Source organism: Panicum virgatum, chromosome 5K (genome assembly GCF_016808335.1).
Source record: "Panicum virgatum strain AP13 chromosome 5K, P.virgatum_v5, whole genome shotgun sequence".
In the NCBI taxonomy this organism is placed as follows: domain Eukaryota; kingdom Viridiplantae; phylum Streptophyta; class Magnoliopsida; order Poales; family Poaceae; genus Panicum; species Panicum virgatum.
This window is the reverse complement of record NC_053140.1, coordinates 45221185-45236042: the sequence shown is the minus strand read 5'-3', so window position 1 is coordinate 45236042 and position 14858 is coordinate 45221185. Positions and strand designations below refer to the sequence as shown.

Here is a 14858-nt window from a genome sequence, read left to right as displayed (position 1 = left end):
ACAGGGTTTCTTCGGTCACTTTGCCGTGTGCCGTGGCCATGGCACACGGCAAAGTCAAGACTCAAAGTGACCATACTTCGCCGTATGCCCGAGGAGCGGCACACGGCGAAACCGCGAGCTTTGTCGTGTGTCCGCTGTCTCGACACATGGCGAAGCCTCGAGCTTTGTCGTGCGCCTTCTGTCCCGGCACACGGCGAAGTCTGGAGCTTCACCGTGTGTCCACGGCGCCGGTACACAGCGAAGAGCCGCCGACGCAGTCAACTGGCCGTGACAGCGTCTGCTCGCTTTTTTTCGCCGTGTGTCTATATATACACACGGCAAATAGTTTTGCTGTGTGTCCGACTTTTGGCACACGGCAAACACGGTCTTTGCCGTCCACGTGGCTGCCGTCGGCGGTTCGCCGTCGGCCACCGACGGCGAAGAGTTCGCCGTGTGCTTGGGAGGCTTCACCGTGTGCCGGTAGTGAGTGTACTGTCACCAGCATGCGGGCCCGCTGCTGGATTTTGCTGCTCAGCCAGAGTCAATGGAATGGACACGCCCCCCATTTTGCAACAGAGGTTGGGCAGGCTTTCTTGGCTACTGCCACCAACGGAGTTCCCATAAATACCCTTGCGAAGTTGGCGCAGGGAGCCGTAGGAACTAGGAAGCCGCCGCCCCAAAGGCAGGCGCGCGCACCTACACACACACCCAACCCAACCGCGAGGAATGGACGCCGCGGCAGCTCCGGGAGGCAGGGATGGCGAGGAGAAGAAGGAAGGAGCAGAGAAGAAGGGGAGCGGCGGCGGCGACGCCGGCGTCAAGAGGGTGTCGTTCACGGGGCTGTTCCGGTACGCCGACGGCACGGACGTCCTGCTGATGCTCCTCGGCACGGTGGGGGCGCTGGCCAACGGCGTCACGCAGCCCATCATGACGGTCATCTTCGGCCAGGTCATCAACGCCTTCGGTGGCGCCGTCGCCGTGGACGACGTCCTCCAACGCGTCAACAAGGTGAGCTAGCCGGAGCACCTCCGCCGCGCGCTACCTAGCTCGATCAGTGCTTGCCATTCTCCGTAACACAGGTCGCAGCCGCGCTGATGTCGAGTCCGGTCTCATGGCGGTCTGATCTGATCGAGATAAAAAGCTCTGTTCAATCCTGGCGTTTGTGCTTATACCGCCCCGGGAGAACGGCGGGGCGCGTATCTTGACTTTTGGCGCCATTAGCTCTCATGGTTTTTGTTCTCTATTCATCTATTTGTTCTCTATTCATCTATTAACTTCTTTCAAACATCTGTTAACTTCTTTCAAAACTTTCTGTCCTTTTCTTGTTCTTGAATCTTGAGCTAGATGGAATGACACTTCTTTAGAATTCAAAATGATTCCAGGACCCGTGTTTTGACAGGAACTTAATTAGTGATGTCCAATATCGACATGATGTCTTTTAATTCAACTGCAGAAAATGCTTTGCGTGCAAAATATTGCACTGCTCTTTCTCTATTCATGAAGTAAATTGTTCTCATCTGATCGGCTATGAGTTTGAACTAAGTTTTAGTATTTTCAGACCAAGGGATCAAACTTGCCACGTTTAAAAGCATGAAACAGAGTCTTCCGGGTTACTAGCTTAGTAAAACACCGTCAAATTTGTCGGCTGCATGTTCTTTGCCAGCAATTTTTTTATGGTTCCTGAATAAAATAAAATTATGGCCAAACTTTGATAAAATACTTAACTAAATTCATTTCCTTACATTATTTTTTTTGAGACACGAGTACATTTCTCACCCCTTCTGCTCCACCTTACTTTCTTTTCAGGCAGTTCTGAATTTTGTCTACCTGGGCATTGCAACAGCTATTGTTTCCTTTCTCCGTAAGTACTACGAGTAGACTTTGTTACCACTTTCAATCTTCATGTCCGCATCACAAGCTGTCGTTGCTACTGCTAACGATGGCCATCGATAGTAAAAGAGAATCTTGCATCACGTACAATGATAATAAGAGATGATAAGCTTAACAAAAAGGAAACTTGCCGTATATACCAGCTCGTGCTCATACCAATGTTTCAACTTTCAAACATGCAAGTTGCCATCACAGAGCAGAGTCCAACTTTCACTTTGTTATATACTTTCAAAGAAGGGTATAGAAAGTTTGTGCTTAGCAGTTCATAATAGTAGTTACATAACCAACGTGTTTTGAACTTCCACGGAAAGAGATACAAGAAAATTGTATGATTAAAACATTGCTTCATCAGCAAACAATCTGAAACAGAGTTCTACTACTTGTTAAAGGCATTTATATGGTGTTTTGCTTCATCAGCCAACACTGTTTCATCCATTGCGTTGTTTGTGCAGAGGTGTCATGCTGGACAATGACAGGAGAAAGACAGGCAACACGCATTCGATCTCTGTACCTCAAATCTGTCTTGAGGCAAGAAATAGCATTCTTTGATGTAGAAATGACAACTGGGCAAATTGTTTCAAGGATGTCTGGCGATACCGTGTTGGTTCAGGATGCCATTGGTGAGAAGGTAATAGGTCCCCGCTATGAAAATGAAGACTGCAAAATAAAACTTTCTGTATCGAAACTTCCATAATCTAACTCTTACAAAACTCTTCAGGTCGGCAAGTTCCAACAACTTATTGCTACCTTTGTAGGTGGCTTTGTAATAGCATTCGTAAAAGGATGGATTTTATCTCTTGTCATGTTAGCTTGCATACCTCCCATTGTCGTTGCTGGAGGAGTTGTCTCAAAAATGCTCTCTAGAATCTCTAGCAAGGGGCAAACATCATACGACGATGCAGGGAATGTAGTTGAACAGACGCTTGGGAACATTAAAACAGTGAGTTCAATGCACTAAGAGATTGAAATGTGACAAGTACAACAGAAATATCTACATTTTCAATGTGGCATGCACTCACCAGTTTTCTTGTGGCTACATCTGCAAAACAGGTGGTCTCCTTCAATGGTGAGAAGCAGGCTATTGCAACCTACAATAAACTCATACACAAGGCATATAAGGCAGCTGTTGAGGAAGGAATTACAAATGGTTTTGGCATGGGTTCTGTTTTCTTTATATTTTTCTCAAGCTATGGATTAGCCATATGGTGCGGCGGCAAGTTGATTCTTAGCAGAGGTTACTCTGGAGGAGACGTCATCAACATTTTGTTTGCTATAATGATTGGGGCAGCGTGAGTTTCTTTAAATCAAGATAAAGGAATTCTGACGATGATCCATGTTGCATGACTGGTGGTGTTGATTTCCAACTTTCTGTGCAGGTCTTTAGGTAATGCAACACCCTGCATGGCAGCCTTTGCAGAAGGACAATCTGCAGCATACAGATTGTTCGCAACAATCAAGAGGAAACCAGAAATTGACCCTGATGACCCAACTGGTAAGCAGTTAGAAGACGTCAAGGGTGATGTTGACCTAAAGAACGTGTACTTCAGCTACCCAGCAAGACCAGAGCAACTAATATTTGATGGATTCTCATTACATGTGTCTAGCGGCACTACAATGGCTATAGTTGGGGAGAGTGGAAGTGGCAAATCAACTGTGATAAGTCTTGTAGAGAGATTCTATGATCCACAGGCTGGTGAGGTTTTAATTGATGGGATTAACATTAAGAGTTTGCGACTTGATTGGATAAGAGGGAAGATCGGTCTTGTTAACCAAGAGCCATTGCTCTTTATGACATCTATCAAAGATAATATATCATATGGCAACGACGATGCAACAATTGAAGATATCAAAAGAGCAGCTCAGCTTGCTAATGCAGCAAATTTCATTGATAAATTGCCCAACGTATGCCACAAATCCAATGAATTAACTTCTATATATCATATACCTTATATTGTTAGCTCAGTGCTAATATCTTTTTGTTTCTCTCATATCAGGGCTATGACACAATGGTTGGCCAACGTGGTGCTCAGCTCTCTGGGGGCCAAAAGCAAAGGATCGCTATTGCAAGAGCAATAATTAAAGACCCCAGAATTCTTTTGTTAGATGAGGCGACTAGTGCATTGGATGTGGAGTCAGAGCGGATTGTCCAGGAAGCGCTTAATAGGATCATGGTGAATAAAACAACACTAGTGGTTGCACATCGTCTGAGTACTGTGTGGAATGCTGATTGCATATCAGTTGTTCAACAAGGGAAAATAGTCGAACAAGGTCAGGATCCCTTCCATTGATCATAGTTCATTTGCATTCAATGCATGCACACCATGTTTCAACTAAGCTATCAATTCCTTGCATCAACAAATATTTCACAGGTCCCCATGACGAATTGATAATGAATTCTGATGGTGCTTATTCTCAACTTATTCGTCTGCAAGAAAGCCAAGAAGAGGAAGATAAAAAATTAGATCAGCGCATGTCTGATCCAAGGTCTAAAAGTAGAAGCCTCTCACTGAAGCGATCAATAAGCAGAGGTTCTTTAGGAAACAGTAGTCGCCATTCTTTGTCGCTCCCATTTGGTATGCCTGGTTCAGTTGAGTTGCTTGAAGGAAATGATGCAAACAGGGGGAATCAGAAAGAGCAGGCTGATGATAGTGAGCCCCCTAAGAAAGCTCCTATGGGACGGCTAGCTGGTCTAAACAAGCCAGAGCTACCGATTCTTTTGTTAGGAGCACTAGCAGCTGGAGTTCATGGAACGCTTTTTCCAATGTTCGGTCTAATGCTTTCTAATGCCATCAAAACTTTCTATGAGTCACCTCATGAACTAAGAAAGCATTCAAGCTTTTGGGGTTCGATGTGTGTTGTGTTGGGTATTATATCGATAGTATCAGTACCAGTGGAGTATTTCTTATTTGGAGTAGCCGGGGGAAAGCTTATCGAGCGTATTCGTGCCTTGTCATTTCGGAGCATTGTGCACCAAGAAGTTGCTTGGTTTGATGATCCCAAAAACTCCAGGTTAACTACCATCATTGTGTTTAATGTATTATTTTCTTTATTTCTACTCAAGGTATTTCAAAATTGGTGTATTAATGGTCAAATTGTATCTTACAGTGGAGCGCTTGGTGCAAAGTTGTCAGTTGACGCTTTGAATGTCCGACAATTAGTGGGTGATAACTTGGCCTTGTTGACTCAGGTCACCTCAACACTAATCACTGGATTTGTCATTGCTTTTGTGGCAGACTGGAAGCTCACATTGATCATCCTCTGTGCAATGCCACTATCGGGTGCTCAAGGTTATGCACAAGTAAAGTTCTTGAAGGGCTTCAGTCAAGATGCCAAGGTAATATATGTAAAAAAAAGCCTTCCGGTTGTTCTTGTCATTTTGCAAAATATGAAATAACAACTGATCTTGGTGTTTCTTTAAAAAAAATCAGGCCAATACTTGAACCCATAAATTTATGACATATCATTGATGTTTTTGAATTACATAAGAACTAGGCGTATAGCCCGCACATTTGCGCGGCTAGTATTGAAAATTCAAAAATTTGCATATCGTTGTATCCTTACTTAAAGATTATACTATTTTTTTACCATACATCATCATGTTCATTATCGTAAATTATTTCTTATTGTTGATTAAAACAATTCAACTATGATCTACCTATAATAACAATTTGATTTGTTGAGCTTTAATAATATTATGCAGATAATTATTCTTATTTTCATTTTATTTTGATTGATTGTTGTTAGTTTTAGTTTTTATTAATAGTATATATTTGTAACTGATCCATAGCTAAATGGTATTTTATATTTAATTTTTTATAATGGTATTGGTGGGTGATTTTTAATTAGGCACAGGGGTATTTTAGGCTAATTTTTATCGTAATGGCGGTGGTGGGTAATTTTTATTTTTTTATTTTTCTTCGATTAACGTGAGAATTTCTAGGCCTTGAGAGCGAACGTGGAGGCTCCGTTTGTTGGTCAAATAATAAGATAATAGATAATGATCCCCTAGATATTATTTTTTCAATACATGCTAAAAGACAACGTATTTTTGTTTCTATAGATGTTGTATGAAGATGCAAATCAAGTGGCTACGGATGCAATCAGTAGTATCAGGACTGTAGCTTCTTTTTGTGCTAAGAAAAGAGTCATGACAATCTATGATCATAAATGTGAAGCTTCAAAGAATCAAGGGGTCAGAACAGGAATGGTTGGTGGCCTTGGTTTTGGTTTCTCATACATGATGATGTACCTTACATATGGTCTATGTTTCTATGTTGGAGGGCAATTCATACGTCATAACAAATCTAGTTTTGGAGACATTTTTAAGGTTAGAAAATGCATCATGTCAATAGTATTTTTTTTTCCCTTCAACTTCTTATTGAAGATTTGAGTTTAACACATGTATGCAGGTTTTCTTTGCACTGATGATGGCAACAATTGGCATATCTCAAACAAGTGCATTGGCTTCTGATTCTACAAAGGCAATGGATTCATCTATCTCCATATTTGCTTTATTGGACCGAAAGTCAAAAATCGATTCAAGCAGTGATGAAGGTTTGACATTAGATGAGGTCATGGGTGACATCGACTTCCAACATGTTAGCTTCAAGTATCCAAGCCGTCCGGATGTTCAAATCTTCAGTGATTTTACCCTGCGCGTTCCCTCTGGAAAGGTTAACCTGACATCTCTCTGCAATCCCATGTCTTGTAACAGTGATATAATCAGCTGCTTACTCGGTTACTCTTTGAACCTTGATGGTTTTATACAGACTGTAGCACTTGTCGGAGAGAGTGGCAGTGGAAAATCAACAGTAATTTCTTTGCTGGAACGATTCTACAATCCTGACTCTGGTACAATCTCATTGGATGGGGTAGAAATCAAGAGCCTAAAAGTCAATTGGCTAAGGGACCAAATGGGGCTGGTGGGCCAAGAGCCTGTGCTCTTCAACGACACAATCCGCGCCAACATAGCATACGGGAAGCATGGGGAGATCATTGAGGAGGAGCTCATCAAGGTCGCAAAAGCGGCCAATGCGCATGAGTTCATATCAAGCCTTCCCCAGGGGTATGACACTACCGTTGGAGAGAGAGGGGTTCAGCTATCCGGTGGCCAGAAGCAGCGAGTGGCCATTGCACGGGCAATACTAAAAGATCCTAGGATTCTTCTTCTTGATGAGGCAACAAGCGCCTTGGATACTGAGTCTGAGCGCATTGTGCAAGATGCCTTGGATAATGCTGTGATTGGGAGGACCACAATTATTGTGGCACACCGCCTCTCGACGATCAAAAGTGCGGATATTATTGCAGTTCTCAAGGATGGTGTGATAGTGGAGAAAGGAAGACATGATACATTGATGAACATCGAAGATGGTTTCTATGCTTCACTAGTTGAACTTCGTTCAGCTTCATCGTAGTATCTAGGTTAAGAATTTTGTTCTGATCGCTAGGCATTGTACATCTTCCTTGATTCTTCTCTGCATGGGCGACGCCACAGTCATTTTTCCTAGTGCAGGTGCACCAGGATCTGAGTGAAGATTTAAAGCTAATTAGTGGAGCAATTACTTGATGATTATAGAGTTGCTAGGAACATGATAAGGAGGTGCACCGGGGTTCTCTTTCATCTTGCCTCACCCCCTGCTTCTCTGTTTTTATAGTTCTTGTGTGCTTATGGGTTTATAGAAGAATTTCGAGGATAAGCTTCTCTTTGCATCACTGTAAGCATATGGTTGACATTTTGAACGGTGGACTTCTTGTAGATACGAAAAGTAGTGGCATTGTCAATATCAACTACTGATCCCGAAATACAAGGGACTACTTTCCTGTTTGTGTGTGTGTGTGTGTGTGTGTGTGTGTGTGTGTGTGTGTGTGTGTGTGTGTGTGTGTGTGTGTGTGTGTGTGTGTGTGTGTGTGTGGAGCGGGGGTGTAATTTGGATCCTGATCCTTGTGATTTACTACAAATCTGAACTAGAATTCGTAATAATTCAAGTGGCCTCTAAATTCAACATTAGAAGTACACCCGACACTTGGCCCTATGGCCAAACCTACATGGAGTAAATATAACGTTGAGTTAGAGGATGAAACTAATAATGGATTGCTGATCATAAATAATCCTGCAGAGAATTGAAAAAACATCACACACCCTCAGGAGGGGGTGACCTCTATTATATATTACCGTATGGCTTGGAGTACAAGTAAACTCAATACAAGGAAATACAACAATATATCTCTAATACCTGCTCGTAGTCGTAGGCGGAGCTAGGCGAAGACCGAGACTAGACCTAATGTCAGTGTACAACTGGACTGAAAGTCCCTTAGTCATAATATCTGCATACTGATAAGAGGAAGGGACATGCAAGACCCGAAATTCTCCCAAGGCCACCCTTCTTGCGAAAACAAAATGAATATCAATCTCTATGTGTTTCGTGCGACGATGGTGGACCAGATTAGCAGTCATATACATAGCACTAACATTGTCACAGTAGACAATGGTAGCTTTGGCGAGAGGAATATGATGCTCTTGAAGTATCTGGCACAGCCAACAACATTCAGCAACCACATATGCAACTACCCTGTATTCAGCCTCAACAATGGAGCGAGAGACTGTAGTCTGGCGTTTGGAGGACCAAGACACCAAATTGTCTCCAAGATAGACACAGTAACCTGAGGTTGAACGCCGAGAATCAGGACAACCAGCCCAATCGGCATCAGTGTACGCTGTAAGAGAGTCAACAGGGCCGACGCCTAAATGAAGTCCAACATCGAGAGTGCCCTTGACGTAGCGCAAAATCGGCTTGACGACTGCAAGATGTGGCTCTCGGCGATCATGCATAAACAAGCAGACTTGCTGAACAGCATATGCCAAATCAGGACGAGTAAGAGTGATATACTGTAGTGCACCAACAATACTCCTATACTCTGATGGATCTGCAACTGGAGAACCATCTATAGCGGACAGCTTTGACTTGCTATCGATAGGCGTCAAGGTAGAGTGACACTCGCTCATGCCGGCGCGCTGTAGCAGATTCGAAGCATACTGGCGCTGAGATAAAAATAGCCCATCTGAAGAACGGGTGACAGAAATCCCCAGAAATTGATGAAGAGCACCAAGATCAGTCATAGCAAACTCAGTGTGAAGTCGACCAATAACGGAATGAAGCAGGGCATCAGAAGAGGCTGTGAGTACAACGTCATCCACATATAACAGAAGATACGCCAGCTGATTGCCATCCTTGTAAATAAACAAGGAGGTGTCGGAAACTGAAGGAATAAAACCCAACTGTCGGATATATGTGGCGGAATGCTGGTACCATGCGCGAGGAGCCTATTTGAGACCATAAAGGGACTTCTGCAGAAGACAGACATAATCTGGATGTGCGGGATCAACAAAACCAGGAGGCTGCTGGCAATACACTATCTCATCAAGATGTCCATGAAGAAAAGCATTTTTCACATCAAGCTGATGAATCGGCCAATGACGAGAAGCTGCAATGCTAAGAACGATCCTAATAGTTGCAGGCTTAACCACATAACTGAAGGTCTCATCATAATCAATTCCATGCTGTTGTGAAAAAACCCGAACAACCCAACGAGCCTTGTGGCAAGCAAGAGAGCCATCTGAATGATGCTTATGTTTATAAATCCACTTGCCTGTGACCACATTGGCCCCTGATGGGTGAGGAACAAGATGCCAGGTTCCATTATCCATAAGAACTTGATATTCATCCGCCATGGCAGCTCGCAAATTAGAATCAGCAGGCGCACTCTGATAATTGGATAGAATCGGAGAAGCAAGATGTGTAGAAGATAAATTCTTGTAGCTATTGGGTTAAATAGTACCTGTCTAAAGGCGAGTCAGATGCCGCAAGGCAGGAGGCAGTGAAGAGCTGCGCATAGGCGGCTGGGGCACCACACAAAACAAGTCAGCTGGCACCACAAGAGTAGAGGGCTGCACTCGCACAGGTCCATGGATGGGGCGTCGGACTTGAGGTGGAGACGGAAATCAACAAGGTAGATCAGCAGGCTACTGCTGATGAGCAGGCTGCTGTGGTCGTTGAACGTAGACCTGACCAAAGCGACCAAGAGGGTCGACCTGGGCTGGTGCAGGAGCTGCTGCAAGGACGGATCCTGGCGGGGGTACGAAACCACACCCGCCGGGACTGGAAAAAGCCGATGGTTCCGGTGGGGGCACGTGACCACACCCACCAGAGGCGCCAGGAGGAACAGTAGGAGCTACTACTGCTGGCTTAGAAGCCGGCGCAGGTGGACAGGAGAAAGATGTCCCACCTGGAGTAGAAGAAGCTGAAGGACCGGATGGGGGAATGTGACCACACCCGTCCATACTTAAAGAATTCGAGGGCCTGGGTGGGGGTACAGAACCGCTCCCACCAGGCATCGAGGGCGGTTGCTCAACGTCTAAGAAAGACAGAGCTCCGCAGGAGGGCCACCAGCTGCATGATTAGTAAACAAAGGTGCAATATCCAAGTCTCTACCGAGTAGAAAATCATACGAGTTGGTGGGGGGAGGATGAGTCTCGCGAGCGAAGGGAAAGACGGACTCATCAAATACAACATGTCTAGATATGATGATCCGACGCGTGTAGAGGTTGAGACAATGATATCCCTTATGATCAGGAGGATATCCCAAAAAGACAGGCTATCGAACGCGGCGCGAGCTTGTGTAGAGAAGTGGCCTGCAGATTAGGATAACACAAGCAACCGAAGACAGCAAGTGATCATAAGTGGGATAGTAGTTATAAATGCAAAAATAGGGAATCATGTTTTGAATAGAAGAAGAGGAGCGTCGGTTGAGCAAGTAGGTGGCTGCAGCAAGTGCCTCAGCCCAATAATTGGGCGGCATGGAAACGTGGATGAGTAAGGTTCACACTGAATTGTTAAGTGTTTGAAGGATAAGTTCGGCCTTGCCATTCTGTGGGAAGGTATATTTGATCGTGATTGTATGACTTGGTTCTGCATGGATTCTTTATTTGATTGTAGTATGCCCTGTTCTTACCATATCTTGAGCTTTACAAAAGCCTTATCTTTAGTAGGGGAGACTGAAGGCATTTATTGCCCTAGTTAGGATGTCAAAAGTTGAGTTCTTTGAGAGAATCACTTTGAGGAACGTAGCCATGGTTTCAAAAATCTCTTTCAAAAATATCTCCAGATGGATTGCTGATCTATGAATGAGTGAGTTATTGCTCTATGAGTCATTCTAACTCTCAACAGCCCAAGACGAGGAGATGGCTAAAAGCCCCATGGATGAGTAAGGGACTAAGGCAAAGGTATGAAAGCCAACACATTCAAACTCATAGATGAATATCTTTTCTATAGACCATGACATGAAAGGCAAGTAAGACTCAAAGTAATTTTTTGATCAACAACTTGATTTGTCCTGCTTTGCTCGGGATGAGCAAAGGACAGCTTGGGGGATCTCGTTGATGCTCAGTAATAACCACCAATTCTAGGTATCAACTTGATCAGAAAATCATGAGAGTTTGCATTTCTTACACGCATTATCTATCAAATAAATCTCTAAACACACTTTACCCCTAGAGAATTGCAAGTTGTCTTTTTAAGCTAATTAATTTGCAGATTGCAAGCACACTTTGGTCCGAGATAAAATCATCGATAAAATCAAAGCACAGATTCAGGCTCAATTGGACCAAGTGTAGCCCAAGAACTCAAGTAAACCGGCTTAGGACTAGCCATACCTCGGTGTTTGGACAATGGGAGGCCTAGACAAGCTTACCAGAAGGAAGTTGGGGGCGGTTGGCACCTCTGGGTGGCCGGATGACCACCCTGGTCGGCCAACGGCCCAGTGGGCCCCACCGCCTTAGCTCAGCCACATGGAGGCATCTCATTGGCTCCCCATGTCGATTCTGCAAGGATTGGTAGCAGCTCACCCGTGGCTTCCTGCTATATAAATATGAAGGGAGGGGGTAAGAATAGAACACACACACACACACACACACACACACACACACACACACACTTCTCAAGTGAAGCTCAAATCACTCTTGCATTAGCTCTACAGGTTAGAGGAGTTTAGGTGAAGTCTAGTAGTCATCGAGTCTCCGGAGTTACTCAGGAGTTCTGGTATGGGTTCTTATCTAGTTCTCTTGTGTAATTCTTGGTCGTTTGTAATAGATTTACACTATGGTTACCGATATCTACTTAAACTATATTCTGAGTTATCAGACTTATAATTCGTGATCTGGTTGCGTTATCATTTAATTCTTGTGTTGTGTGATCGTCCTGTGCTTGCGATGGTTAACATATTAGCTTTAGAACTCTGACAACTGTTCCAGTATTCGTATGTTTGCTCTATTGTAATGTCTGTCCATCCGGAGGGTGGCGGCTCCGTGCGAGATGCTAGAATATCGCTTGCTAATGTAGACGCGGTGTCTAGACTAGGTAAGTGTTGCTAGATGTCGCCCTTTTTCACGGTTTGTAGAGGTAGCCAGCAGGTGGTCATAGCCGTGTCCGTGCCCAATAATCCTCCATGTTTGGATTGGGGGTAGGAGGTGCATAAAGCCGCATAGTTTGGTCGGGATCCTCCCGTCAAGCTATAGGAGCGGTCTCCCTGTTGTATAGTTCAATCTTCTGTTGATCTAACCCTAAGATAACATAGATATAGTTAGCCTAGTACCTTTGACTCGAGAACTAACTTCTTCATTTCTCCCTGCCTATAGAATATATTTACAGTTGAGTGTAGCTTGTGTGTGTCACACTACCTCCTATCCAATTATTTATCTTACCCCTGTTTATGCATTTGAATATCCAATCTAGATCAGTTCATTAACTAGCATATTTATTTCTATTCGCCACCTTCTCTGCAGAAATATAAATGAGACACCGGTATACTCCCGGATAAAATGCTACAGCAGAATTCCGTGCGCTTGCGGATTTATTCATGGTTCATGAAATACATGCCACCCCACCTTGCGTCTGCGGGAGTCATCGTTGGGCGATTAGCGGTGGCGTTGGTAGGCCAACAATGATGTATTCCGTCCTTAGGTTGGAAGTGTCACCTAAGGATACAGGTAGCAAGATTTTTCCAAGGGCATTGACCCTTTTCCCTCCGAAGCCAATGGGCGGGATATCTACTGCTTGGAGAAGATTGCGGTCGATATTCATACGATCGAAGGTGCTAGAGAAGATGATGTTGGCGAAGCTACCGATGTCAACTAGGATCTTCCCGATGGTCCAGCCTTGGATGTTTACTTCGATGACTAGAGCATCGATGTGTGGATAACTGATGAGGTCCACGTCCTCTTCTGAGAAGGTTCTTGGTGTATGGGACCACTGTGTTTTTTTGACTGGGCCCTCCACCAGTATGATGAGAACTTGTCTGAAATAGTTTCTCCATTATCTCTTGTTCTCAAAGTCAAGGGAGGAACCTCTGGAGATGGGCATGATCATTCTGAAGGTTGGGAGTGTCAAAAACTGATTGCCTTTAGGGTTTTGGCCCTCCTGTTTCGGGGGTGGTACTGGGGAGGTGGTGGTAATTCACCTTGTGGTGGCGCATGGGCTATTGGCTGCGAGGATCCTCTTTGGTTATTTGGTGGCGGAGGTTGCCAGTTGGCAGGGTATGGGCTGTAGCTAAATGCTGACACTGGTTGGAACGGTGGGTTGAAAGGTGGTAGAGAATGGTTTATGGTTGATTTGGTGCCGCAGACCAGCTAGTGTGGCCTACCATTTTGGCTTTTTTTTCTCGGCCTCCATTCTCTCGAGGGTTTTCTTCTTCTCGGGGCATTGATTAGCAGTGTGACCAGCGTCAGTTCCATGAAAATGGCAAAACAGTTTGTTGGGTTCATCCGAAGCTCCCTGGCCTCGTCCTTGACTCGATCTGCCCCCTTTGTAAGAGTATTGGGGGTTGTTGATGGTTCGCTCACCTGAAGGTTGGGCAGCAGGTGGGATTATTATGGGTCGGCAGTTATCTGAGAGTCTTGGTCCTGTTGAGGTTCCACAGAGAAGGTATACTGCTGGTTTTGTCTGGAGTTATTTTGGTTTTCTTGCTGTAAGTTTTGCTATTGTTGCATCATTTTCCTCTGCTCCACTCTTCTCATGTGGTCTGCATGAGATCTTGCGCATTTTTCAACTTCTGCGTACAGTTATGCAAGTGATCTGGGTGGCTCTTGTAACATCCCGGATTTTTTTTGGAATGTTAATAAGTCGAAAAAATGTGAATTTCAAAAGTTTTTGTTGTATGCTGTAATAAACTCATCTAAGTAGGACTTATGCCTTTCTAAAATTCCTAGTATTTACAAATTTCAAGTTAAAATAAGAAAATATTAATTGCTAGTGTGATTATATTTGGAGTTATTTGAATTTTATTTGGCTCTACCTTGTTTAATTGCATTCGAGTTGGATTTATTTTCCTGTGTGAAGGTTGTGTGGAATTTAAATTGAAGTGTGCCCTTCAATTTAATTTCAAAAGCTAACCTAGCACTAACCCGGCTCTAACCCCGACCCAAAATCGGTCCAGACCACGACCCATTGTTAAAGCCTACCCTAACCCAGAACCAGCTCATCCCAAAGCCCAGCAAAACCCTAAGCCTACCCTACCTTAGCTTTCAGCCCGGCCTACCCCGTGCACGTAGGCTTCAGCCCGCCAGCACGCGTGCTCCATCTGGACCATTACCCCAGCAGGCGCACCGCAGCCCAACCCGCATGTGGAAGCCAGCCCAACATATCCCCACGCCACCTCTTTTCCCTTGAGCCGCTTATAGGCGGGCCCTACCTGGCAGCCACCTTTTCCATGTTCTTCTTCCCCGTCGCTTTTCCCCAACGCCATCCGCTCTCCACCGCCTGCCGCGCGACGCCATCCGCCCCGCTTCACGACAAGGCACGGAGGTGCCCCCCAGTCAGCTAGCGCACACGCCAGCCTTGCCGCCCACGCACCTTGAGCCAACCCTAGAGTCGCGCTGAGCCGGCGGATCCACGCCACGCATCCTCGGTGCGGACAACGAGGATCCCCGCGCGTCCCAT

At 44.8% G+C, this 14858-nt stretch overlaps 1 protein-coding gene across 2 annotated transcripts; it reads left to right on the top strand.

Annotated features, from left to right (window-relative positions):
* Positions 1-655: 655 nt before the first annotated feature.
* LOC120707743 (ABC transporter B family member 9-like) lies at positions 656-7608 on the top strand. 2 transcript variants are annotated; one of them, XM_039992741.1, is made up of 12 exons: positions 656-987; positions 1786-1840; positions 2322-2497; positions 2588-2809; positions 2920-3158; positions 3246-3771; positions 3864-4137; positions 4239-4878; positions 4975-5203; positions 5930-6196; positions 6279-6542; positions 6639-7608. In XM_039992741.1, exons 1-12 carry the CDS (start codon positions 706-708, stop codon positions 7281-7283), a joined length of 3819 nt encoding a protein of 1272 aa, XP_039848675.1. In that variant the 5' UTR covers positions 656-705; the 3' UTR covers positions 7284-7608. The 2 variants fall into 2 exon arrangements, with proteins under 2 accessions (XP_039848675.1, XP_039848676.1); XM_039992742.1 differs by having other exon boundaries at positions 4239-5203.
* The last annotated feature ends 7250 nt before the right edge of the window (positions 7609-14858 follow it).

Bases quoted from the DNA above. Each gene is read 5' to 3' on its own strand.
- LOC120707743 (XM_039992742.1), top strand. From the start codon at position 706: ATGGACGCCGCGGCAGCTCCGGGAGGCAGGGATGGCGAGGAGAAGAAG. The intron at 988-1,785 runs GTGAGCTAGCCG...CTTTCTTTTCAG, and splicing joins TCCTCCAACGCGTCAACAAG to GCAGTTCTGAATTTTGTCTA. The intron at 3,159-3,245 runs GTGAGTTTCTTT...CTTTCTGTGCAG, and splicing joins GCTATAATGATTGGGGCAGC to GTCTTTAGGTAATGCAACAC.